General features: G+C 39.4%; 1 protein-coding gene across 3 annotated transcripts in view; it reads right to left on the bottom strand.

Moving 5' to 3' along the window:
• Positions 1 to 27,432, bottom strand: part of ARHGEF28 (Rho guanine nucleotide exchange factor 28) — a 319,351-nt gene that overhangs the window by 156,451 nt on the left and 135,468 nt on the right. For all 3 annotated transcript variants that reach the window (XM_017527640.2, XM_017527638.2, XM_017527639.2), the window contains exons 5-7: positions 14,355 to 14,538; positions 11,727 to 11,907; positions 8,097 to 8,166 (exon numbers count right to left, since the gene is read on the bottom strand). In XM_017527640.2, coding sequence (XP_017383129.1) covers positions 8,097 to 8,166; positions 11,727 to 11,907; positions 14,355 to 14,538 — 435 coding nt within the window. The remainder of the gene's footprint in view (positions 1 to 8,096; positions 8,167 to 11,726; positions 11,908 to 14,354; positions 14,539 to 27,432) is intronic.

Raw genomic sequence — 27,432 nt, 5'->3', positions numbered from 1 at the left:
AAAAAAAAAAAAAAAAAAGAAAGAAAGAAAAATAATTCATACATTTTTTAAATTGTGGACCATTCTTGAATCGCATGATGAAATTTCATGATATCTCCCTCCTTCCCACCAGGAAAGTGAATTATTTCATTGTCCAGTGTCCTTATGCTGCCTAAGCTACCTGCCCATTCATCTCTTAGCAGTTCTTAATTATCAGATCAACTGCTTCAATATGGCAGTGCTTGTGTCCAAGTAGCCTTATTTTACTTACTGATGACCCCAAAGCACAAGAGTAGTGATACTTACATATTGTTATAATTGTTCTACTTTATTATTAGTTATCATTGTTAATCTCTTACCATGCCTAATTTATAAATTAAACTTTATCATAGGTATGTACATATAGAAAAAAACATAGTATATATAAGGTTCAGTATGATCCAGGGTTTCAGGTATCTACTAGAGATCTTGGGATTTATCCCCCAAAGATAAGAGGGAACTACTGTACAGGATTTTCTACTTATTTGGCCAAAGAATCCTTACTTTCCAAAATATCTTCCAAGATTAGTGTTCTATACAATGCTCTTTAGGAAATCCTAGGACAGAGAGATCAAATAAGGATAAGAAGGCAAGGGGAAAATATAGAGCCAGGTTTTTGATGAATACTAATAATTAGCTTATAATACGCTCATATTAATATGAGATGACTTTTTAGTCATTCAATTCATTTGAAATAATGTCCAGTTATTCTGGGAGTACAATTAGAATCATGAAACTATAGAAACATAATTGGTTCATAGGCAAGATGAAACCATCTATCACACTCAGAGACAGCAAAGTTAATTTCCAGGCTGGAGTTATTATAGTCTTTTAATTAATGACAGCTTCAGATATAAGCTTAGAGTTCCCCACCCCACTCCACTACACATTGCCCCAGAGGGGACAGAAAAGCATAATCTACTAAGAATCTTCTAATAGATCTCAAAGAGAACGTTTGCCTTAGGGTTTTTTTTGTTGTTCGTTTTGTTTTTAAGAGGAAGCTCTTATGCTCAAAATATTTTGTTCTTTGAGTTGAGTCTCCTCCAGGCTCATGAATGGATAAAAACTAATCGAATATTTTCACTTTAGTTGAATATCGCCCTCTGCTGGAATATGCATTCAGTTTCTAATATTCTTTAAAGGGTAGACAAATACAAAAGCATTGTCTAGATTCAAGGGCTATAAAGTATACCTATTAATTATTCGGAGTCAGAGGGCTTGGATTTCTGTCCAAATCCCTGTGCTTATTGGTTAATTTCAGTGAAATTGGCAGCCACGTATATTAACTTGGCTGTCCCAAATGCCTGTTGAATTCATCTTGTCTAAAACTGAACATATATTTTGTCTCAATCCTGCTTCCTGGAAGGCCCATCCCATCTAGTGCCATACCCCAGAAATGGAGGCATCGTCCTTCTCACTCATCACTGACAGCCAATCCTACACTTTCAGGACCTCACTCATGTGTCCCCACCTCTCCCATCTTGTCACACTGCCACAGTGCAGATCCTCTTCTGCGTTGCTTTCACCAGCTGCCAGGCTGGTCCCTGTATTCCCCTTGGCCGCTCCCATCCATTCCCCATACTCCCACCAAAGTGAACTTTCTAAAATCATACCCAACCGGATTTACCTAAAACAGTTCCCAGAGCCGTCTGGACAGATTCTAGCAACTTGCCTCTTGCACAATCTGTGCCTCTTGCACAGTAGTCGTCTCAATCTGCCTACTCCTTAAGCCTATGTTCTTGATATCACTGCCACCACCATACACAAGCGAACATGAACACACACACACACACACACACACACACACACCCCTATTCCAGGACTTCAAAATGAGCTGCATTTTCCCCAGTGCATCATCTGGTTCAGGACTTTGTATCGCATGTAGAATTCCCATCCCTCCCTTAGATCACAGCTCCAGAGTCATCTCTTCCAGAAAGCTTTCTCTGACCTCTCCATTGTCACAGTTGGCAGCATGCTAATACATAGGGCTACTTGCAAATAACTCCTGTAGCAATTATCATACTGTGCTATAAGAGCTTGTTTTTCTGTCCCAACCCCAAACTATAAGCCTCCTAAGAACAACTTGGAATTAAAGTACTCCTTTAAATCTCACTTTGTTCTAAATTAATTTGAAGGTGTAATACAAGAGGAAAAAAAATTTGCAAGAGGATTTTTAAAAATCAAAGTTGATTTTAAAAAAGAAAAAGTAAGGGTAGAGGCTTAAATAAGAAATAAAAGTAACATAAAAATGTAGTCAGCATTGCCATAAGCATTTGTAATCAGGTGCCCAGAAACTTAGTTCCAAGGTTTTTTGTTTTGTTTGTTTTATCAGAAAGCTAGAAGTAAGAAACCTGATCACCTACAGGTACAGCAGTAAAAGTGAGCTGAGCCAGGCATTCAGGTGAAGCTGCATTCCCAATATAAGACCAGAAAGGGCTTTCTCCTGCAGGTCTTCAAGCAGAAAGTACAAAGTAACCCACCACCTTCTTGTGCAGCAGGGTCAACAGCGGCTTCCGCAACAGAGCCAGCAGCAAGTGTCACTCACAGGGGAGAATAGTAAAGGCAATTCCCTGGGGCTCCAAGCAGGTGCAGTCTGGGGAGGAAGCTCAGCTGCTCAGGCTTAACCCAGGAACATGCGCAGTCAGGATGGGCCACACAGACTCAGCAAATCACCAGAAATACACCTTCTCTAAGACTACTTTTTTAACAAACATGCAGGTAAAGGGTTTAAGATCCCAGTACCTGACAAATACCTAGAATCCAACTCTTCTGTGAGGCCAGTTAAAAGCAGAATCAAAAGTACTGACCAGCTATTAACATTGGTGGCTTAGGAACAAGGGCCTTGTCGTATTTTTCCTTCCTCACTACGGCATCGAGCTTGGTGGTTCTCAACCCTTTCAGACCTATGTACTTTTACATTAACAGATATTTTGTACTGTTCCCTTCACCGTCATGAAATTAAGTTAGAAGATCACATAATCTACCCCCTAGATACATATAACCTTATATTCATGTATAATTTTAAAAAATAAAAATCAATATAATACCCTAACTAAAATATGAAGCAAATGGAGAGTTAACTGATAAGAAGATAATACATGTTTCAATACATAAAACCTTTGCCCTAACTACCCTAGGAGACATAATAATGTGGTTAGATTTTTGCAAGCACCGGGTTTTGAAAACACAAAATCAGGATTTATTCCACACAAGAAATACAGGAACATGCAAAACTATGCTTCCTAGAATAAAAGCTTCTGTTTATGAAAGACGTTACATAATGGTAAAGTGATCAATGAAACAAGACGCACTAACGATCCTAAATATATATATGCACCTGACACAGGAGCACCCAGATACAAAAAGCAAGTTCTTAATGACCTACAAAGAGACTTAGACTCCCACACAATAATAGTGGAAGACTTTAACACCCCACTGTCAATATTAGACAGATCAACAAGACAAAATGTTAACAAGGATATCCAGAACTTGAATTCAAGATCTGGACCAAGCAGACCTAATAGACATCTACAGAACTCTCCACCCCAAATTCACAGAATATAGATTCTTCTCAGCACCACATCACACTTATTCTAAAATTGACCACAAAATTGGAAGTAAAACACTCCTCAGCAAATGCAAAAGAATGGAAATCATAACAAACAGTCTTTCAGACCACAGTGCAATCAAATTAGTACCCAGGATTAAGAAACTCACTCAAAACCACATGACTACATGGAAACTGAACAACCTGCTGCTGAATGACTACTGGATAAACAATGAAATGAAGGCAGAAATAAAGCTGTTCTTTGAAATCAATGAGAACAAAGACACAACGTACCAGAATCTCTGGGACACAATTAAAGCAACATTTAGAGGGAAATTTATAGCACTAACTGCCCACAACAGAAGTGAGGAAAGATCTAAAATCGATGCCCTAGCATCACAATTAAAAGAACTAGAGGAGCAAGATCAAACAAAATCAAAAGCTAGCAGAAGACAAGAAATAACTAAGATCAGAGCAGAACTGAAGGAGATAGAGCCATAAAAAGCCCTTCGAAAAATCAATTAATCCAGGAGCTGTTTTTTTGAAAAGATCAACGAAATAGATAGACTGCTAGCCAGACTAATAAAGAAGAAAAGAGAGAAGAATTAAATAGATGTAATAAAAAACGATAAAGGGGATATTACCACTGATCTCACAAAAATACAAACTCTCATCAGAGATTACTACAAACACCTCTATGCAAATAAACCAGTAAATCTAGAAGAAATGGATAAATTCCTGTACTCTTACACCCTCCAAAGACTAAACCAGGAGGAAGTTGAATCCCTGAATAGACCAATAACAAGGTCTGAAATTGAGGCAGCAATTAATTGCCTACCAACCGAAAACCGTCCAGGACCAGATGGGCTCACAGCCAAATTCTACCACAGGTACAAAGAGGAACTGGTACTATTCCTTCTGAAACTCTCCCAAACAATACAAAAAGAGGGAATCCTCCCTAACTCATTTTATGAGGCCAGCATCATCCTGACACCAAAACCTGGCAGAGACAAAACTAAAAAGAAAAATTTCAGGCCAATATCCATGATGAACATTGATGCAAAAATCCTCATTAAAATACTGGCCAACCGAATCCAACAGTACATCAAAAAGCTTATCCATCACAATCAAGTTGCCTTCATTCCTGGGATGCGAGGCTGGTTCAACATACACAAATCTATAAATGTAATCCATCACGTAAACTGAACCAAAGACAAAAAAACACATTATTATCTCAATAGATGCAGAGAAGGCATTTGACAAAATTCAACAGCCCTTTATGATAAAAACTCTCAATAAACTAGGTATCAATGGAATGTATCTCAAAATAATAAGAGCGATTTATGACAAATTCACAGCCAACATCATACTTAATGGGCAAAAACAACTGGAAACATTCCCTTTGAAAACTAGCACAAGACAAGGATGCCCTCTCTCACCACTCCTATTCAACGTAGTATTGGAAGTTCTGGCCAGGGGAATTAGGTAAGAAAAAGAAATAAAGGGTACTCAGGAAAATATGAAGTCAAATTGTCTCTATTTGCAGATTGTATATTTAGAAGACCCCACTGTCTCAGCCCAAAATCTCCTTAAGCTGATCAGCAACTTCAGCAAAGTCACAGGATACAAAATCAACGTGCAAAAATCACAAGCATTCCTATACACAAATAACAAACAGAGAGCCAAATCATGAATGAACTCCCATTCACAACTGCTACAAAGAGAATAAAATACCTAGGAATATAACTAACAAAAGATGTTAGTTGGATTCAAGGAGAACTACAAACCACTGCTCAAGGAAATAAGAGAGGACACAAACAGATGAGAAAACATTCTATGCTCACGGTAAGAAAGAATCAATATAGTGAAATTGGCCATACTGTCCAAAGTAATTTGTAGATTCAATGCTATCCCCTTCAAGCTACCATTGACCTTCTTCAAAAAAAAAAAAAAAACCATCTTAAACTTCATATAGAACCAAAAAAGAGCCCATATAGCGAAGACAATCCTAAGAAAAAGAAAAAACAAATCTGAAGTCATCACACTACCTGATTTCAAACTATACTACAAGGCTACAGTAATCAAAACAACATGCTACTGGTACCAAAACAGAGATATAGACCAATTGAACAGAACCGAGTCCTCAGAAATAACACCACACATCTACAACCATCTGATCTTTGACAAACCTGACAAAAACAAGCAATGGGGAAAGGATTCCCTATTTACTAAATGGTGTTGGAAAAACTGGCTAGTCATAAACAGAAAGCTGAAACTGGATCCCTTCCTTACACCTTATGCAAAAATTAACTCCAGATGGATTAAAAATTTAAGCATAAGACCTAACACTGTAAAAACCTTAGTAAAAAACCTAGGCAATACCATTCAGGACATAGGCACAGGCAAGGACTTCATGACTAAAACACCAAAAGCAATGGCAACAAAAGCCAAAATAGGCAAATGAGATATTAAACTAACGCACTTCTGCACAGCAAAAGAAAGTTTCATTAGAGTGAACCGGCAACCAACAGAATGGGAAAAATTTTTGCAATCTACCCATCTGACAAAAGGCTAATATCCAGAAGCTACAAAGAACTTAAACAAATTTACAAGAAAAAAACAAACAACCCCATCAAAAAGTGGGCAAAGTGTATGAACACTTTTCAGCAGCAGACATTTATGCAGCCAACAAACATATGTAAAAAAGCTCATCATCACTGGTCATTAGAGAAATGCAGATCAAAACCACAATGAGATACCATCTCATGCCAGTTAGAATGGCAATCATTAAAAAATCAGAAGACAACAGATGCTGGAGAGGATGTGGAGAAATAAGAACGCTTTTACACTGTTGGTGGGAGTATAAATTAGTTCAACCATTGTGGAAGACAGTGTGGCAATTCCTCAAGGATCTAGAACTAGATATACCATTTGACCCAGCAATCCCATTACTGGGTATATACCCAAAGGATTATAAATAATTCTATTATAAAGACACATGCACATGTATGTTTACTGCGGCACTGTTCACAATAGCAAAGACTTGGAACCAACCAAAATACCCATCAATGATAGACTGGATAAAGAAAACGTGGCCCATATACACCATGGAATACTATGCAGCCATAAAAAAGGATGAGTTCATGTCCTTTGCAGGGACATGGATGAAGCTGGAAACCATCATTCTCGGCAAACTGATGTAAGAACAGAAAACCAAACACCACATGTTCTCACTCATAAGTGGGTGTTGAACAATGAGAACATATGGACACAGGGAGGGGAACATCACACACCGGGATCTGGTGGGGGGCTGGGAGGCTAGGGGAGGGATAGCAGGGGGTGGGGTGATTGGGGAGGGATAGCATTAGGAGAAATACCTAATATAGATGATGGAGTGGTGGATGCCACAAACCACCATGGCATGTGTATACCTTTGTAACAAACCTGCACATTTTGCACATGTACCCCAGTACTTAAAGGATAATAAATAAATTTTTTAAAAAACAAAAAAAATACAACTAATATTTGCAGAAGCAATCTTGATAAACCCTCTTATTAAAATCATAAGATTTTTTTCTGTAGATGTTAAAACTATCTTCTCCTGTTATGCCTTTTACTTCTTTATCTTGTCTTATTTTGCTGGATGGAATTATTAGTATTTAATAAAAGGGTTGATAGTGGGAAAAAAAAACCTTCTGTTTATTACAACTTATGAACAGACCAAAATTATTTGCATATAAAAAAGTGGAAGTAACCTGAAATGAAGTAAGAATTGCATGCCTAGATAAACTGTCAAGTTGGGGAAAATGAGAGATGATGATGTGCCTCCAAGTGAGCTAGGTGTTATGCACAAGGGTGGCATCAGGATGATTCTATGTGGCATGTTGTGGAATAGAGCAGGAATGATGTATTATAAAAAATATATATCATCTGTTATGAACTTCCATCACAAATAGAATCATACATGCAATCTCTGAATCACCATCAGGACTGGAAACAGCTGTACATGACACCAGTTAGTTGCATAGGACTGTTCTGTACCTTGAAGAACATCCAGCAGCCCTGGCACCTCAATTCTAAATGCCAGTGGTGCCCCCCAACCCTCGTGGCGACAAAAACTCCTTCTTGACTTCCAGAGCATCCTTGCTCAGCACAGAGTAGGATATCCACAAAGGTGGAAGGAACTAAAGAACAAATGGTTGAATGAAAGACTCAGTGAATGAACAAGCTGAAGGAGGAGAACAATCCGAATGTCAAGAGAGTGTCCCAAAGATCAGGAATGCAAGAGGAGCTGGCCCAGGGCATGGCAAACAGCTCTCAGGATAGGCTGATTGAATAGAAAGCGGGAACAAACAGAATGCTTCATTTGATGCTGTCCAAAAACCCAGGGGCTTTGCTGTATCCCACACCCGTGACGTTGCCTCTGAACCCCTTGGTTCCTGGCCGGCTTCACCACAGACTTCAACAGGCTGGTTAGCTCAGTGGTCCAGAGCACTTTCTGGCTTCCCTAAGTGGGAAGGAGCATACGCACCTTCTTCAGTTTCTGCAGCATCGAAGGGCATAGCTGTTCTTTCCTCTGGCCTGGCTTCTCGCTCAAAGGCCTAGAAAACAATGGAAAAAAAACAAAAAACACTGAAAACCATTTGAGGCTTCAGATATGCAACAGAGGCAAAAGTCATTCTCAAGGATCTCAGAGCTAGGAGGCTGGGAAAGAAGTGGGTGGGTGAAAGCCACTTGGAGAACATACAGCCAGCACCCCAGGAGGAAGCGGCGCGAAGTCAGAAGAAACTCCACAGCGCAGCAGGGGCCAAAACTGTTTCTGCTGCTAAACTTTTACTGCTTCTGCAGGTCACCCCAAGCAGAAGGTTCTCAGGAATACCATGCATGAACCAGAAAGAGAACCAAGAATCTTGACACCAGATAGAAGGGCTTCTCTGGTCTATGCATCTGCCACCTGGAGCAGACCCAATCCACATCCTAAGTAAGACACAGGGATCACAGGGAAGATTCAGGATGACCATGGGCCTTGAACTGCAGGTTGGCACATGCTGGTGCAGGCTGGCCCTGGCTGAAACTCAGTTGGTGAGCCTTCCAAAAGGCTTTAGCAAAAAGTTGCCCTCTTGGGATCATCTAAATTTTCTTTTCAGACAGATTCCCCACAGCCAGTGAAAATGAGAAGATACACAGAATTATGTGTTGATGTGCTGAATAGTAAACCAGCCCAAGATGGTTTCAGCACAGGTTCTGAAATCAATCATCAGTATACTTGGGCAGGTGACCACATAACTGACATAGGTCCCTTATCCCCTTGGGCATGTCATTAAGCCCCATGGATTGGGTGCTTCATTCTTTGACTATTTAGGAACAATGTCCCACAGTCAGAGTAAAAGGAATGCAAAAATATATACGATTTAGCAAATCACAAACAGGCAGGGATCAACAAGTGCCTGGTCACCCACCCTCCAGTGGCTGTTAACTCACCCCAGCCCCACCTCCAGGACACTGTGTTCTCTCTTCTAAGGCCCACCATGGAATGAGTGGCTGGACCAGGGCAGGTCCATATTAAGGGGTAGTGAGGAGATGGCCGCAGGAGCACCCAGGGATGGAAGACGGGTCACCACACATGCTCAAGGCCTAAGACAACCACCTGCCCATGTGTCTACCTGGGCTGAACCTTAGCCTTAACCCCCCATCTTTCAAAGAAGAGAGTCGCCAAGCCTATGTGAGGAAAGAACAGCAAGCAATGCTGGTTTCTGATTACACAACAAAACTTGAAATAAGGAAATACTATTTTCTCTTGAAAATAGAACATATTCAAACTTAATTTTTATCCTTATGAGTAATTTTGAATATACCTTTAAAAATTTAAATTTCCTAGTTGCTTATTAATTTTAACCAAGTTCTAGAATGAAATTATCGGCATTCTGATTGTTATGAGATAATCAAAAAGTGATTAAAAGAAATGGCTAAGAGTTTGCCTATTATTTATTTCCTAATATTCTGTCTTTACAGTTTAGTTATTTAGCTCCACCTTCCATTTTAACATTTAACATCTGTTAGAAACTGTCAGGCCACCACTGTCAACTGTAACACAATGTGAAAGTATGAAGCCTTTACAACTCTGAACAAGTATTCTGACTGGGTTCACCTTGAGAGCTGTTATGCATTGTAAAACAAACTCAGGTTTCCGCAGCAAGGCTTTACCGTCATTGTTTTACAGGACTACAGAAAACTAAGCAATGCCCAAACCCGGAGACTACACACGTATCCTTGGGGAAGACAGGGTATGAGCTGGAGTTCAGTGAGAACCAATCAGTCTCTCAAATCAAAATCATCAACTATAGCTGTCATATAAAAATGGACTTTTAGATAAGATTCGACAAAGCATGAATACTTTTTATACAAAATCTATATGTAATCTCATATTTATCATCCAAAGTTGTAAAGCTTCAGTGTGGACAACCTATAAAATAATTACCACCTGCATACATTTAAAATAATATCTAACCAACTAATATACACCACAACAAATTTAGATAAGAATACAATAGAATCACTTTGTCAGGAAAGTAAGAATTAACGTCTTTGGATGTTATAAAGACTCTTGCAGCCCTTCCTGCCCAGTCTCTCTGCGCACTACCAGCCACACATTTTGAGAAAGGAAGGAAAAAGAAGGATGTAGAAACTTGGAACATAAGGCCATTCCAGTCTAACTGATTCTTGTATCAAGTGTTTTTCATAAAATGAAAATCTCATAGAATCTGGAGAGGCATCACCATTTGTCCTTTGTGATTATTAAGTACACTACAATAAATTATTGAGGTATCTAGATTTACTCATCATAAATCTTCCCCCAAAGTCATCAGTATTATCTCAACTATATATTTGAAATCACAAATCTAGCCTAAGACTTAGAGGATTTTACAATGAAGCAAATGTTCAATAGAGTTTGTTGTGTTCTTTTCAGGATAGTCACAAGTGCCATGCTGCCGTCTGAGCATCGCTTCTGAGGACAGGCACTTGGCTGAGCTCTGTCTCCGTGCATCTGCCCAGCTGGAGTAACCACCGCTTGGTGCTTTGGTAAGAAACCACAGTGACGGCTGAAGGCTTGAGCAGCTTTAAATGGCAAGCATCTTTAAAGTTAAAGACCCTCATTCTGTATATACTGTATGTGATAATGTACATCAGAAAATTATAAACCAAATTCCCTAAAACCCAGAAAAGAGATAACAATCATACTCTGAAGACCATGTTTCATTTTAATTGTTTAAATAAAACTCTATATGGAGTAAGCCAATAATAATCTTTGTTTGGTGCATAATGTTTTTGGCTAACTCGTTATTTCAACTATCTGAAGCAAATATTCTACAAAAGCTGAAACGTGGTCAATGATAATATTGGTTTTCTAAGCTGACTTTTTACTCTGTAAAACCTAAATAGTCATGAGACCTGTGCCTTGTGAAGGAATGTGCTTGAGAACACAGGAGGCCACAGGACCTAGTATATCCATTAGACCCTGGAGCACTATGAACTAGATTGACTCAGAATAACATCTTGATTAATCATAATTAAAAGACAGAAATTATTCTTACTATTCTTTCAAAGTCTATCAAAAAAAGAGAGATAAAGGTGAACTGTTTTAATCCCTGAGATGAGAATGCCATGAAAGCACTCAAAGGCGGGGTTGGACCATGATGGGAAGGGGAAAACCTCTTTGGAAAAGGACTAGGTTTTTACCTGTTTCCATTCAAGAAGAATCTGTACACTGGAACAAATGCTTGACTACATTTGAGCAATATGAAAGCCCAGGAGTAGATACTATACATGTAAGATAGCCCTAAATATAACTGCTTTAGATAATAATTATAATACAATCAATAAGAGAAAACATCCAATATTAAAATATTAAAGCCCAATCATGGAAAGGATTGGCTCAGAAAAGAAAATGAAAATATTATACAAACTACTATTTTTCTGCTGCTAAAACATACAATAATCTTCATTCTACTGATCTAATGCAGTTTACAATTTCATGTCCCCCAAGGTTTCGTTACAAAAAAGAAAGTCCTACCCATAAAAAACATTATTCTCATAACAAGAAACTGATGCCTGCATTCTCTCAAGCGTACATTATTGTATACCAGGATCACTGTGCACAAACCTTGACAAGAAAGGCTCTATCCCAAAAGTATTTCCGGAAGAGTTTAATATCTGCCTCCAACAAATGCTGGGCTGTGTGGTTAAGGGTCAGGGTCAGCGTTTCTGATGAGTGAACGTAATGCAAGGAGGCTTCTTCACTGAGCTGCACTCGGGAGAAGCTTGGGGACCATCTGCCCTGAAAACTGAAACAACACAAATCAAAACCCACACAGAGCTTCAAAGACACCAGTCCCAGATTCCAGCACTTAGGATCACTGCCCCTGATCTTACAAACCCAACTAGCAAAATGATCCTTGAAAGTCACCTATGTGCAATAAATACATAAGATCATGAAAACAGATACTAATAAAGCCATCTTTCTTTTTCCACCTAGAGAAGAAGTCTATTGAAAACCATTGACATATACTACACACTTTAATGGTTTACTTAAAGAATGAAACAGTACTGATTTTTAAACATAGTACTTTACTTCAACATTTCATTCTCCTTTTAGTCCAAAAAGATGCCTCTCACTTCAATGGGGCTACCTGTAATAGAACAAATTAGCTGGCAGCCAATGGTTTATTAGGTGATTACAGTGGAAAACAGATATGATCTCTAGGGAACGTGGTGAGGTTTGGATGTTATAAACAAGTGAGATATTCATAACAAACTGGTACCACTGTTGTAAATCCTCTTATGCAAATTAAAACATAAATACATTTGATTATGTTGTTTTTGTGAATACACTTGTACACAAAGGAAAGATATTTCCAACTTAAATTCTTAAATATACACTTATTTTCTTTTACATCTTGGCTAAGAACATTTTTACATTTGTAAATTATATGAAGGCTTCATGGTTAGTATCACAATATTCTGGATGGCTTATACAGTCCTGTAATAGTAACAGTAAATAAATATCAGGGGGGAAATATTAATGTTCTTGGATTACAGCCCACCTCAGCAAGTAACATCCCACCAGACTGTTCCCAGATTCCTCGATTCACAGAACTAGCTCTATGTCCCTTTCCTCTTTCAATATGACTTAATTTTGTTAATGAATGTTTGCTTTACAAAAATATCATATATTTCCAATGAAGTAAATGTTATCTCCATCAGATGGAGTGTCAAAAAGAGATCCATAGAGAACAGTCATACTCTAAGTCTTGGGGAACCTCTCCAAACTCTTGACACTCATTACTGGCAAGGACTCCAGAAGTTTCCAGAAAACAACTCCCCATGCCAACAACAAGCCACTGAGATGAATGGTCTCTGAACCTGAGCAATAAGATCATTGTTGTTAATTTAGAATATGGAAGCTCCATCATATCACCAGAATTTAGCTTACAGTCTACTTCTAAGCCCATCCATGAATGGATTTATTAGACCTGGAAACTTTTAAAACACATACCTTATCGTCTTGGACACAGTAAAAAGATACAAAGCTACCAACAGATGAAGTCTGCTTGCAGAACCTCAGTGGAACACAGGACTGTTCACAATGAATGAGTCAAAGGAAGTGTTCTTGCCTTGCCCTATTTAGCCAAGGAAGTGAGGTCAAGTTAAGCCAAGGAAAAGGGCAATTCCCTCTGGATAGGCTTACCCCTTGGTTGATGGTAATTTGACCAAATGAGAAAAGGTAAATAAACAAAAAGCTCTGATTTCTACTCTAATGTCCAATTAGGAACCACATAACCATAAATTAATTACCTTGAGTTCCATGAGCCAAACAAGAAAAGCCAGTCCATTTGGACATGCCATGTAATAATACTCTAATAACATTTAATATTTATGTAGCATTTACTCTAAGAATGGCTAATATTTATGTAGCATGTTGTAATTTTCAATGCACTTTCCCATTTATACTTTTGCTTTTGACCACTTAAGAAAATCACTATATATGAATCCTTCTTTCATAAACTAAGAATAATGATTGACCTGGACCATTCTAAGTAACTAACAATATACTCATTATTCCTTGGAAGTGTTGATACCATCATTAACACAGAGAACATCATAGTTTATAAATCATTTCCTTTACATTATTTCACTAGACCATAATGACCACTATATTGGCTAAATCTTACCATAGCATTTGTCTGTTATTCACTGATTCAAAAAAATTTATATCCTTTCGACAAACAGTATGTGCTGGACATTGTACTGGAAGTATTGCAGTGGGTAAAAGAGAAATAGTCCCAGTCCTCAAATGATTAAGGAAAGAAATATATATGAAACAAATGATCGCATATATTAATTATAAAGCATTAATACTGTGTAGTAGTCATCATGTTACTCATCTTAACATTGTGAATTAATCATAATCATCAAAGAGAATAACACAGAAGGGGTGACATTTAGGCTGAAACCTAAATGCTAGTGTTCCCAACTTTTTTTTATTATCACTCCTTTCAGAGCCTTTTGAGACCTTTCTTCCTGTCTCTCCCTCATGAAACATTAACACCAACTATATCAGTAAATCTGTTTATGTAATCTACATATATGTGATCTGTACTGTATACACGAGAGATAACAGTAAAACATAAACAACATTAGCTTGTGGTTTGGTTATTTCCATTTTTCTATAATGCTTGGCTGACTTTACAAAAACAGATTAAGAGAGAGACTATCAAGTAGCTAAACTCACTTTGTGACATCTTCTGCCAGTTTGGAGTGTCCGCCACGTAAAGCTAAGTCTAATGGTGTGGCACCCTCTTCGTTGGGTAAAGCCAAGGCCTGGACTCCCCCTGGGAGACACAAGAAGAACTGGGAAAGCTTAGCTAGGCCCCATCTCATAGCCAGGTGTAGAAGAGATTCTCTGTGAGAAGATACTGAAGAGGAAAAAACACATACCGTATTAGTTTCTCCATTTACAAAATTTGTTTTACACATTTTATCAAAGAGACAATGTATTTAGACATAATAAAAATGTCAGAGTTGGAAGAAACTAACAATGGCACCTAATCACTATACCTCATTTCACAAATTTGGAGAGGTCAAGAGGTTTGTGAATGGCCAGGTAGCCAGCAGGTGCTGGGGCCAGGTCTGCTCAGCACAGCTAGAGTGTTCTTTCCACCCACTTCAATACACATGCACGTCATCTTTCACTAGACGTGCAGTGCAGTCACCTAGGGAAGCAGGTTCTAGGAAAGGACCATCCTTTGGAGACAGATACCTGTTGATAGGCAAAATATTCTTTGAGGAAATCCTACTGCTCAGGCAGGGAGGCTTTTAGAGGCCAAGACTGTAGAGGGGCCTCCGTTTCTGCCCTTTGTCCTCAGAGCTGCTCCTCCCGTGATGAAAAGCTGTGACAGATATGGCTTCATACGGGTCGTTCTCAAACCTCACAGCAGTGCTTTTACCCATCTACTAAATTCCTGAGATTATGTCAACGTTGTCAAAGCCACCCCGATGCTCAGCTCAGAAAGCTTGGCCCGTAAGGCCCCTACACAGAGGGCCCTTGGTCCGTCCGTGTGCGTCAGCTCCACCATAGTATTTGCCTCTCTCCACTATCACTTCCCAGGTGGAGGGGTCCTTGAGGTATTTTATTGCCAATACCTAGCATAGTATCTAGCAAACTAAAGCCATTTAGCATTTGTGGGGTTAAATGGCAATTGGCTGTTAAAATCTCTAAGATTTGTGTATATTTAAATTACTTAGTTTGAATAGTCTGTGCACTGAATTGTTCACTTTAAAATGGACACTGAGGACAAAATGACCACAGTTTCCTGTCCATATTAACACTATTTTACTATTCCACTATCTTCATTAGCACACTTTTACTATTCCAGGAGCCGCTAGCCCAGGCAATTGAATGATTGCCCATTACAGGAGCCTTCCGCAAGACTAACCAATTCTTCAGTAGGAACCAACAAAAGGCAGTTTAAACCCTAAAGCCGATCCTAAACTACATTATGGTCCTTCTCAAGTCCTCATCAAGCTCCTTCCCTGTCCACCATCCCTGGCCCCCCAGCATCCCCAACATTAAAAGGCCCTTATAAGGCCAGGCGTGGTGGCTCATGCCTGTAATCCCAGCACTTTGGGAGGCCAAAGTGGAAGGATCACTTGAGCTCAGGAGCTCAAGACCAGCCTGGCAAACATGGCGAAACCCACTCTCTACAGAAAATACAAAAATTAAATAGGCATGGTGGCACTTGCCTGTAGTCCCAGCTAATCAGCAGGCTGAGGTAGGAGGATTGAGCCCACGAGGCAGAGGTTGCAGTGAGCGGAAACTGCAACAATGCACTCCAGCCTGGGCCACAAAGTGAGGCCCTGTCTCAAAAAAAAGACCCTCATTAACCCAAACTGCAAGATAAATTCCCACCTCACTGGACCCCGTTCAAGAAACCACTAAGGCCTTGTGGAGCTGATATTCTCCCATACCATGCAGGCAATAGTCTGTGGTAATGATGATACTGAGGAAGCCAGGTTTCTACAAAGCTCTAATTTGAAACAATTAGAAGGAAACACTCCACCATAAATGAATGCAAAAAAAAAAAAAAAGAGGTTTAGTTTACATTTTTAATTGTTTATATTGTAATTTCTATATCTAGATCAATGAATGTAAGGCATTATACTTAAAATATGTAAATGAACTCCTCACAGTGAAATGCCACCAACTTCCCAGTAAATTTGCTCTATCAATTGTCTGTGTGACATGGAACACATCCACCAGTAAAATAACATTCAAAATACCAAAATATCTAGAAACAGACAAGGCAGTACACTCCTGCCAAACACTGTTTAATATACTTGATATCTTCAGCTTTATAAAAATTTATATTTATAAAGAACTATATTAGCTATTAAAGAACTTATCTGACTATTTTATCCTTTAGCTTTTTGACCATTATACTCATTTGATTAAAAAGTTATGTTTTAGTTTTTAGATTCACAGCAGGGTATGTTTGATAATATTTGCATTTTTCTTCCTTTTTAAATAATAACCAGGAAGAGATTTGTTGGGATCAGGTAGAAAATATACATATGCACACATATGCACATGTGTACTCCCCAACACGGGACAACCTGTCAGTGTGAGATCTAACCAGGCATACTAGGATGGCCTTTATCTTTTTCTTTTCCTTTTTTTTTTTTTTTTGAGACAGAGTCTCACGCTGTTGCCCAGGCTGGAGTGCAGTGGCGCAATCTCAGCTCACTGCAACCTCTGCCTCCCAGTTTGAAGTGATTCTCCTGCCTAAGCCTCCTGAGTAGCTGGGATTACAGGCATGCACCAACATGCCCAGCTAATTTTTGTATTTTTAGTAGAGACAGGGTTTCACCATGTTGGACAATCTGGTCTCGAACTCCTGACCTCAGGTGATCCACCCACCTTGGCCTCCCAAAGTGCTGGGATTACAGGCGTGAGCCACCACACCTGGCCGGGATAGAATTTCTAAGACGCATTTCCCAATCTGAATATAGTGAGAAATATCCCATGGTTGTATGGATTGTAATTTTCTTTCCCCTCCCAAAAAATGATCAAAAGGGAACATCTAAACTGTCTGTGTTCCCTATTCAAATTATACCATTGGTAAACCGAAGCATGGTATCAATTAAAATAACACTTTTGGCAGTGTCTGGTACAATGCCCTAAATACCATTAAACCTGGAGTGTAATTCACTGTATTCAACCTGACCGACAGTGTGAGTGTGGGCAGATGCGTTTCGTCTACCAGGAGAGCTCTCCAAGCCTGTTCTGCCAATCCAGCTCCCTCTTCTCTCCTGGCTCCATCCTCACAATGTGTTCAATGGGAGAGAACAGTAAGCATGTGGAACTGAATGGCTCACTGTTGAGAATCTACCCATTTCCTGGGGGGGTGAGGGGAGGGAAGGCAGGGGAAGAGAGGATCTTCTGATGTTTAAAGAAAACAAATAAAAACTGACCAAAATGTTGTAAGAGAGAGCCTTCTCATTCAGTATGAGAGTTCAGAGTCCAGAGTAAGGCAAACAGCTTGAAATAGGAAGCATCATGACATATATAAATAATTCCTCTTGTTATAGAGTTTCAGATTTCTTAACAGCAGCCAGGAAAACAAACTGTTGAAAGAGGTTATATAATTTGGCAGAGATGGGAGTGTTTAAAATAATTTCTTTAACTAAATAAATGTCTCTTCCTGTTTGGTTGGTGCCAGGAGTTATTAGAACTAATGTAACCAAAACAGAATTACTAATAACTGCTCTAATGGCAAACATTAAAAGGTATGACCTATAACATCATGAAAGCATGACCACCGAGACACAAAAAGGAACTGAACAGGCTGTGCCATTCAATAAACCATTCTTACTGTATAACAGGGGCCATCGGCTCCAGGTAGGAAGAGAGTGCAGAGTTCATGCTTCTCACTCTGCTGGGCATTGGCTTCTTTGCCCATGAAATGAGTCCGTCACAATAAAGATCCAAGGTTCCTTAGAGTATTCAATCCTGTCCTAACTCTATGGTTACTATCTGCAAAAACAGCACAAGTGAAGAGAGCTTTCATGCATCTAAAGCACAAGGGCAAGGAAGGCCAGACAGTTTGAGTGTTACTAAAGGAAACTGGTTTTGTTACTGGTCAATTTGGAACCATTATCATATCTACACAAGGCCTGGCCATACCTTTCAATTAGCTGAAGGCTTAGCTTGGGAAATTAAAAACTAAATTCACCTCTCGGCTGGGCATGGTGGCTCACATCTGTAATTCCAGCACTTTGGGAGGTGGAGGCAGGTGGATTACCTGAGGTCAGGAGCCTGAGACCAATCTGACCAACATGGAGAAACCCTGTCTCTACTAAAAATACGAAAATTAGCCGGGCATGGTGGCAGGTGCCTGTAATTCCAACTACTGAGGAGGCTGAGGCAGGAGAATTGCTTGAACCCAGGAGGCAGAGGTTGCAGTGAGCTGAGATCACGTCACTGGACTCCAGCCTGGGTGACAAGAGTGAGACTCTGTCTCAAAAACAACAAAAGTCACGTCTCAAATGTAGGCTAATCAATCATAATCAAATGTGCCACTCTGTGGGGAGTATTGATAATAGGGGAAGCTATGCATGTGTAGTGGAAGGGAATATATGGGAAATATCTGTACCTTTGACTTGATTTTGCCATAAACAAACTGTTCTTAAAAAGACTATTAAAAATAATTAAATATTTTAAATAATTAACCACGGGCTCTAGAACTCACAGTCACTGCTAGAGAAAATGTAAATTGTTACGACCACTTTGAAAAACAGCAGCATTATCTAATAAAGTTAGAGGAATTAATGTCTCAGAGCAAATTCATTCCACAACAATTCCATTTCTACCTATAAACCCTAGCAAGAAAACATGCAAAAAAAATGTAAATGGTCAAAATTCAAAGCAATCTAAATGTTCATCAATGGAATAAATTGCAGTGTAATAATACAATAACATTCTAACAATCAAAATGAATTACATATTAACACAGAAGGAAGTAATAAATATAATGTCAAAGGGGAAAAATCAAGTCACAAAATACACAGGATATGTTTCTATTAATATGAAGTTCAAAAAGAGTAAACATTAAAATTATTACTTAGGCACATATTCATAAGTAATAAAACCGTAAAGAAAAGCAAGGAAATGGCTACTATGAAAGTCAGCATAATACCGCTTAGGAAAAAGGGAAGAATGTGACTAGGAAAGGAAGAAGGGTATTTGTACTCCTGGGGTCCACTGGTATGAGTATACCCTCTGTTTATCTGTCTCTGTCTCCCTCTACCTCTCTCTCTCTCTCTCTCTCTCACACACACACACACACATATACACACATACAGACACTAGGTAAAATATTTTTTCTGATGTTTGCATGTGTATCAGTTTGTTTTCATGGACTGATAAAGACATATCTGAGACTGGGCAATTTACAAAAGAAAGAGGTTTAATGGACTTGCAGTTCCACATGGCTAGGGAGGCCCAACAGTCATGGTAGAAGACAAAAGACACTTCTTACATGGCAGCAGCAAGAGAGAGAGCTTGTGCAGGGAAACTCCCATCCTGAAAACCACCAGCTGTTGTGAGATTCATTTACAATCACGAGAACAGTGCAGGAAAGACCCATCCCCATAATTCAATTACCTCTCACCAGGTTCCTCCCACAACACATGGGAATTGTAGGAGTCACAATTCAAGATGAGATCTGGGTGGGGACACAGCCAAATCATATTATTCCACCCCTGACCCCTCCCAAATTACATTTTAAAACATTTCATGCCTTCCCAACATTTTAAAACCAATCATGCCTTCCCAACAGACCCCCAAAATCTTAACTCATTTCAACATTAACTCAAAAGTCCAAAGTCCAAAGTCTCATCTGAGATAAGGCAAGTCCCTTCCACCTATGATCCTATAAAATCAAAAGCAAGTTAGTTGCTTCCTAAATACAATGTGGGTACAGGCATTGGGTAAATACACCCATTCCAAATGGGAGAAATTGGCCAGAACAAACAGGCTACAGGCCCTACGCAATTCCAAAATTCAGCATGGCAGTCAAATCTTAAAGCTCCAAAAATGATCTCCTTTGACTCGATGTCTTACATTCAGATCACACTGATGCAAGAAGTGGATTCCCATGGTCTCAGGCAGCTCTGCCGCTGTGGCTTTGCAGTGTACAGCTTCCCTCCTGGCTGCCTTTGTGGGCTGGTGTTGAGTGTCTGTGGCTTTTCCAAGTGCACAGTGCAAGCTGTCAGTGGACCTACCATTCTGAGATCTGGAGGATGGTAGCCCTCTTCTCATAGCTCCACTAGGCAGTACCCAAGTAGGGACTCTGTGTAGGGGGTCCCACCCCACATTTCCCTTCCACACTGGCCTAGCAGAGGTTCTCCATGAGAACTCCACCTCTGCAGGAAACTTCTGCCATGGACATCCAGGCATTTCCATACACCCTCCGAAATCTAGGCCAAGGTTCCGCAACCTCAATTCTTGACTTCTGTGTACTTGTAAGCTCATCACCACATGGAAGCTGCCAAGGCTTGAGGCGTGCACCTTTGGAAGCAAAAGCCCGAGTTCTATATTGGGTCCTTTCAGCTATGGCTGGAGTGGCTGGGATGCAGGGCACCAAGTCCCTAAGCTGCACACAGCATGGGGTCCCTGGGCCCAGCCCATGAAACCATTTTCTCCTAGGCCTCTGGGCCTGTGAAAGGAGGGGCTGCCATGAAGACCTCTGACACACCCTGGAGACATTTTCCCCATTGTCTTGGGGACTAATATTCAGCTCCTTGTTACTTATGCAAATTTCTCCAGCCAGCTTGAATTTCTCCCCAGAAAATGGGATTTTCTTTTCTATCATGTTGTCAGGCTGCAAATTTTCTAAACTTTTATGCTCTGCTTCCCTTTTAAAACTGAATGCCTTTAACAGCACCCAAGTCACCTCTTGAATGCTTTGCTGCTTAGAAATTTCTTCTGCCAGATGCCCTAAATCATGCCTCTCAAGTCCAAATTCCACAAATCTCTAGGACAGGAGAAAAATGCTGCCAAGTCTCTTTGCTAAAACATAACAAGAGTTATTTTTGTTCCAGCTCTCAACAAGATCCTCATTCTGAGACTACTTCAGTCTGGACTTTATTGTCCATATTGCTGTCAGCATTCTGGGCATTCAACAAGTCTCTAGGAAGTTCCAAACTTCTGCACATTTTCCTGTATTCTTCTGAGTCCTCCAAACTGTTTCAACCCTTGCCTGCTACCCAGTGCCAAAGTCGCTTCTACATTTTTGGGTATCTGTTCAGCAACACCCCACTCTACTGGTACCAATTTAGTATTAGTACCAGTATTAGTCAATTTTCATGCTGCTAATAAAGACATACCCAAGACTGGGCAATTTACAAAAGAAAGAGGTTTGATGGACTTACAGTTCCACATGGCTAAGGAGGCCTCACAATCATTGCAGAAGGTGAAAGTCACTTCTTACATGGCGGCAACAAGAAAGAGAGAGCTTGCGCAGGGAAACTCCCATTTTAAAAACCATCAGATCTCATGAGACTCATTCACTATCACAAGAACAGTGTGGGAAAGACCCATCCCCATAATTCAATCACCTCCCACCAGTTTCTCCCATGATATGTGGGAATCGTGGGAGTTACCATTCAAGATGAGATTTGGGTGGGGACACAGCCAAACCATACCAGCATGTTTTCTTGCTAGGGTTTATAGGTAGGAAAAGAACTGCTGTGGAATGGATTTGCTATGAGATATTCCTTTATCTAAAGGTATTAGATAATGCTGCTGTGTTTTCCAAAGTGGTAGTAATAATTTACATTTCCTCTAGTAGTGATTGTGAGTTCAGGAGAACTTGGTTAATTATTTAGCTTATTTTATTATTTTTTAATAAGACTGATGTTCAAGGTCCTCTCCAGAAAAATTAAAACAGAATTTCTCTGGCAGGGCCAAAGCATCACACTTTTCCAGAGATTCTCAAGTGAATCCAATGCAAAGCCAGAGTTGGGCTCTGCTAATTTAAATAAATAAGTGGTTAGCAAAATACAATCTTTCATATTTCTTCCTTTTATAACATGGCCTACCCAGTCAGCTCTTAATTAAGACCTATTAGATGTAAGATTTTACCAAAGAACAACAAAAAGAGCATTCTGTGAGTTTTACAAGTTATTTTTAATCTACATTTCTTACTGCTAGACCAGGAAAGAGCTTAAACATTTAGCAAAATATTAAAGCTAAAATGTTATGGATACAATCATTTAGAAGCAAATAGCATTTTAAATATAAGTGAATTCAGAAGTACTTATATTTTTTAGGGCTAAGTAGTATTTCACAACACCTGAGTGGAACCATTGAAATGTATTCAACACAATACATTTTTAGAAGACTAAAAAATTTTTTTTAATTCACATTAAATTCAACTCATTAAAATAATTCTATTCTGATGTCCAAAGTCACATATGTATTCATACAGGTCTCAATTTGTTCATCTATGTCATTCAGTAGACAAACATTAAATGAGACCATTATTATCTGCCAGGCCCTGTGGATACAAAGATGGGTATGGTCCCTGCCCTTGAGAAGCATACAGCTAGCTTAATTTTGTTCCAAATAAAATACAGATACTCTTTGACTTACAATGGAATTACATCTCAATAAACCAATCGTAAGTAGAAAACAGTGTAAGTTGAAAATGGGTGTTTTGTAGATAAGATGGGATGGCCACACATAAAACACAATATCCAAAAACCACTGGCCACACAATGTATGCACCGTCGAGAATTGGCTGTTTACCCTTGTGATTGTGTGGCTGGCTGACTGGGAGCCATGGCTCACCATTACTGTCCAGCATGACAAGGGTATCATACTGCATATGGCTAGCCCAGGGAAGGGTCAAAATTCAAAATCTGAAGTATAGTTTCTACTGAATGTATATTGCTTTCACACCATCAGCTTTTACACAATGACAAAATCAAACCATAATAAATCAGGGACTGTCTATAAATATCTGGCCCATGAAATCACTCTCTGATGAACTACAGCTCTAGGCTTAGTTCATTCTTTGTAGCTCTAGACACAAAGAGTGTGAATAGAAGTAAGGAAACTGCCTGGACCGCAAGAAAACTGATTTGCTTGTTAAATTAATTCAACCTACATCATGTATCATGATATGAAAATTTACAGATATTTATAAAATGCCAAAATGATGAACAAAAAGTATAGACAATGAAAAAAATTATCAAAAATTTACATGGAGAGTAGAAGAGAGAATTTGGCATGGGTATCATACACAATCTTTAAGATGTTTTCAGGATTCTCAATCAGAATGAGAAAGGGGTTGTGCTTTAAAGCACCTTCCATTTACCCAGCCTACTCAGAGCTCTGGCGCGTAGATAAACAAATCAGCCTTTTATACAGGAGATCAGAAGTTGGTGAGTCCAGGATACACTTGTAAGAAAGGCATAAAAACAGGACATTCCACAGAGCACAAGGCCAACATGGTAGGCATGGCTGGATCATAAACCCAAAAGGTAGAGGAGGAGGACTGAAACAAGCATAAAGGCAGGTTTTTGCTCCCTAAAACTTGTTTTGTGCTTCAGCACAGTTGAGACACTCATATTACAACCACCTCTGGCTACAGATTACCTGAAAATAATCTGGGAAAACACCCATCACACACACATTCATTCCAGAAAATTCACATAGTGATGTGTAATATCGGAATATACTTTCTGGATTTTGCATCTCATATTGGCAAGATATCCTTTATTTTAGCTTGTGGAATGAGTATTAAATCAGTTGCAACTTTTAAAAGTCTTTATCAGAATTTCAAGATGCCAACTCAATTTTTGACCTTCACATTCCGGGGACATTTCCAGACTAAATTATGCATGTAGCCACCACTTTAAGATATTAAGACCCAGATACAACACTGTATGTATGCATACGAAGGATTCAAAGGATTCAAAGCTCTGGATTTGAACACATACCGAGCCTACAGCTAATAACTAGAATTCAATGGAAAACAATTTCATTCTCAAGTTTCAAGTTAGACTTGATCTGTAAAAGTGACATGTTATCTGTCACTTTTCCTAGCCTACTACCTGGGACTGCCAGGGGGCTGTAATGAAAATAACAAATGGGACCAGGCTTTCAAGAACTATAAAAGTCAGTATTGGGGAGACTAGGCAGTTTTACATATTTATCTGATCTTTTTAATACAAAAAATACAATAAACAGTCACTAAATAGATATGTGGTATGTTTGATAACAATTTCCCTCTGGTTACAATTTAAAGGCATAATTGCAAGGAACTAGCTGCCTGCTTATGGGGCACTGTAATTGCATCAGTGTAGCATACCAGATGTATTATTAAGACAAATGTGCTGTAATCCCACGCTTCGGGCAGCAGGCAGTCATTAGGTGTTGTAAGTAGCAATTATGGCATATCTCCTCTTTCCAGCCTGTATCCATTTTTCTTTCATTTGTTAATGTTGCTTCAAAGCTATGACTCCAGTCCAGATTCATTCACTCAACAGATATTTGCTGATAGGCTACCACGTGCAGGCACTCTTCTGCGACATCTTGCTCCTACTTACACCCCAAGGGAGCTAGAATTCTCAGACATCTTCCCACTTGACTCTCCAGGGACCCTGTTCTGTTTGGGAGACAAATGAAAACACATTGCAGTCTAATGTAATTATTGACAAGCGGGAAAACTATGGACTCACCATGCCTCGCAGATGGCCCTTTGAAGTCTGCATTGGCAGTCTGCCTTCAAACATAACCTGGAAACTGGCCATTCACCTACAGCCAGGCAGGGTCCACTCGGTGCCCTTGCACTGGAAGCCAGAGTCTTGTGTCCAAAGTCACAGATTGAAAAATATTAGAAATACGATCATCTTTGGCTATGATCTACAGCTTCAATGGATTATTTCATCCTTTCCTTCAGTAAGGCACAATTAACAAGGAATATTCTAGTGAGACTAGAAAAGGAAGGTAAATGGGATAAATCAAACAAGAAATCAGTATAAAAGGTGCTGCCATATCTGGAGGGAGGGAGAGGAGGTTGGAAAAAAGTCAACCAGGAATACAGATGGGCAACAATTATCCATGAGTGAAAAACAGACATGAACCACCATATCACATTTACTTTGTTCTTACTCAGTGTTAGTGACTATGATAAAGATTTTACCTTCCTTGTTTCTATAAAGAGCTAACATTTATTCAGTACTTTATATGCTTTATCTCATTTCATCCCGACAGCCATTCTAGATATATGTATTATTATTATTCTTATTTTATAGGGGCAGAAACTAAGGCTTGACATAATTATGCAATTGCCCAGGCTCACTTAAGTAGTATATGAAACATGAAGGATTTGAAACATGAAGGATTTTTCTACCTCCAAAACTCAAGTTCTTAACCATTATGCCTCCCATGATACAAAGGATAGCTTGAATTGGCCTCAACTGCAGCAACATATCTCACGTACTTGTCAAGAAAAAATACATTAAAGCCAACAACAACAGCAACAAAAAACCAAGACTATAAAAATTAAATGTTTTGACAAGAAACATAGGAGAGTCATATACATTAAGAACTGGGAACTTTTTTTTAAAAAAATCAGGGATTGACTCATGTAATACAATATATACTTGTATCTCCTATCATAAACTGCAGATGGAAAGATGGGAGTTATGGAGAAAAATTTATACAAGAATAAAATGCTAAAAATAGATTTTTTAAAGAGGGCAAGAAAAAATAGAACCAGCTAGATGTGGTGGCTTGTGCCTGTAGTCCCAGCTACTCAGAGGCTGAGGTAGGAGGATCGCTTGAGCCCAGGAGTTGGAGACCAGCCTGGCCAACATAGCGAGATCTTCGTCTCTACAAAAAAAAAAAAAATTACCCAGTCATGGTGGCACACACCTATAGTCCCAGCTACTCGGAAGGATGAGGAAAGAGGATCACTTAAGCCCAGAAGTCTGAGACCAGCCTAGGCAATACAGTGAGACCCCATCTAAAAAAAAATAATAATATATATATATACATACACACACACACACACACACACACACACACACACACACATATATAAAACCTAAAAAAAATCAACAAATTGATGACAGTGAGGGGAAAAAGAGCAGAAGGAACCTGAGCTGAGCGAATTCTAAGGACCCAGGCTCAAGCCTGACACTCAGGCCCCTCCTCTCCTCCAGATATTGACCTGATGTGTTGCCACTCACAGCACACATACATTCTCATGTCAAACTTGCAAAATAAAAACAACTACAGTTATAGGTGTGGAAGAGGACAGTAGGTATGTGGAAACCTAGGGTAGGATTATGGAAGATTTTTTGAGGCTTCTACTATACAGCTTCATGCCCACCCCAAGGCTTGTATTTGAGAGAGTCAAGACAAGGCTTCTTAAATGTCACTGGGCCAAGTAAAGGGGGACTTTGCAGCATGACGCACAATTGGTCATTTCTCTAAGAATATACCATCTCTTCTGGCTCCCTGCCCCACTCTCCTCCCCAGATCTCTCTTACCCAACTTTTTCAATCATGAGCATTTTAACTTCCAAACATTGGTAGTTTTAAAACCAATGTTTTATCTACAAACCAATGTTTCGTTTAGTTTGTAGATAAAATAATGCAAGGACAACCACCAGCATTCAAACCCTATTAAGAAATCTATGAGAATAGCAACATTTTAACTTTTTCCTTCAAGATTATGAAGAAATTCCTTGCTTACTGTCATTTTCGAATTCAATTTTAATCTCCTGCATGCAAGAAAAAACTGCTATGGTCATCCTGCTACTTTTGGGGGGGGGGGGGTTGTGTGTGTTTTTGTTTTTTAACCTCTGCCTCCTGGGTTCAAGCAATTCTCCTGCCTCAGCTTCTCAAGTAGCTGGGACCATAGGCGTGTGCCACCATACCCAGCTAATTTTTGTATTTTTAGTAGAGATAGAGTTTCACCATGTTGGCCAGGATGATCTCAATCTCTTGACCTCATGATCCGCCCGCCTTGGCCTCCCAAAGTGCTGAGATTACAGGCATGAGCCACTACACCCAGCCTGTGCTATGTTTTAAGGGGAGAAAAGCCCCAGAGGAGGGAAGCCAGGAATGGGACTTCAGAACTTTCTACAATCCCGAATCCTTTGGGAAGCACATTAGAGTAGGCTGTTAGCTTCCATTTACGCTTTTTTGTCCTTGAAAATTATAATTGAGGGAGAGAAAGTGACCTGAATCCAACCTTATGTTCTATTTCCCAGATGTGAGAGTAAATGTGTAAT

The sequence above is a fragment of the Cebus imitator genome, unplaced genomic scaffold (genome assembly GCF_001604975.1).
Source record: "Cebus imitator isolate Cc_AM_T3 unplaced genomic scaffold, Cebus_imitator-1.0 Scaffold50, whole genome shotgun sequence".
NCBI classification, from domain to species: Eukaryota; Metazoa; Chordata; class Mammalia; order Primates; family Cebidae; genus Cebus; species Cebus imitator.
The sequence above is the reverse complement of the archived record's forward strand: the minus strand, read 5'-3'. Positions and strand labels throughout refer to the sequence as shown.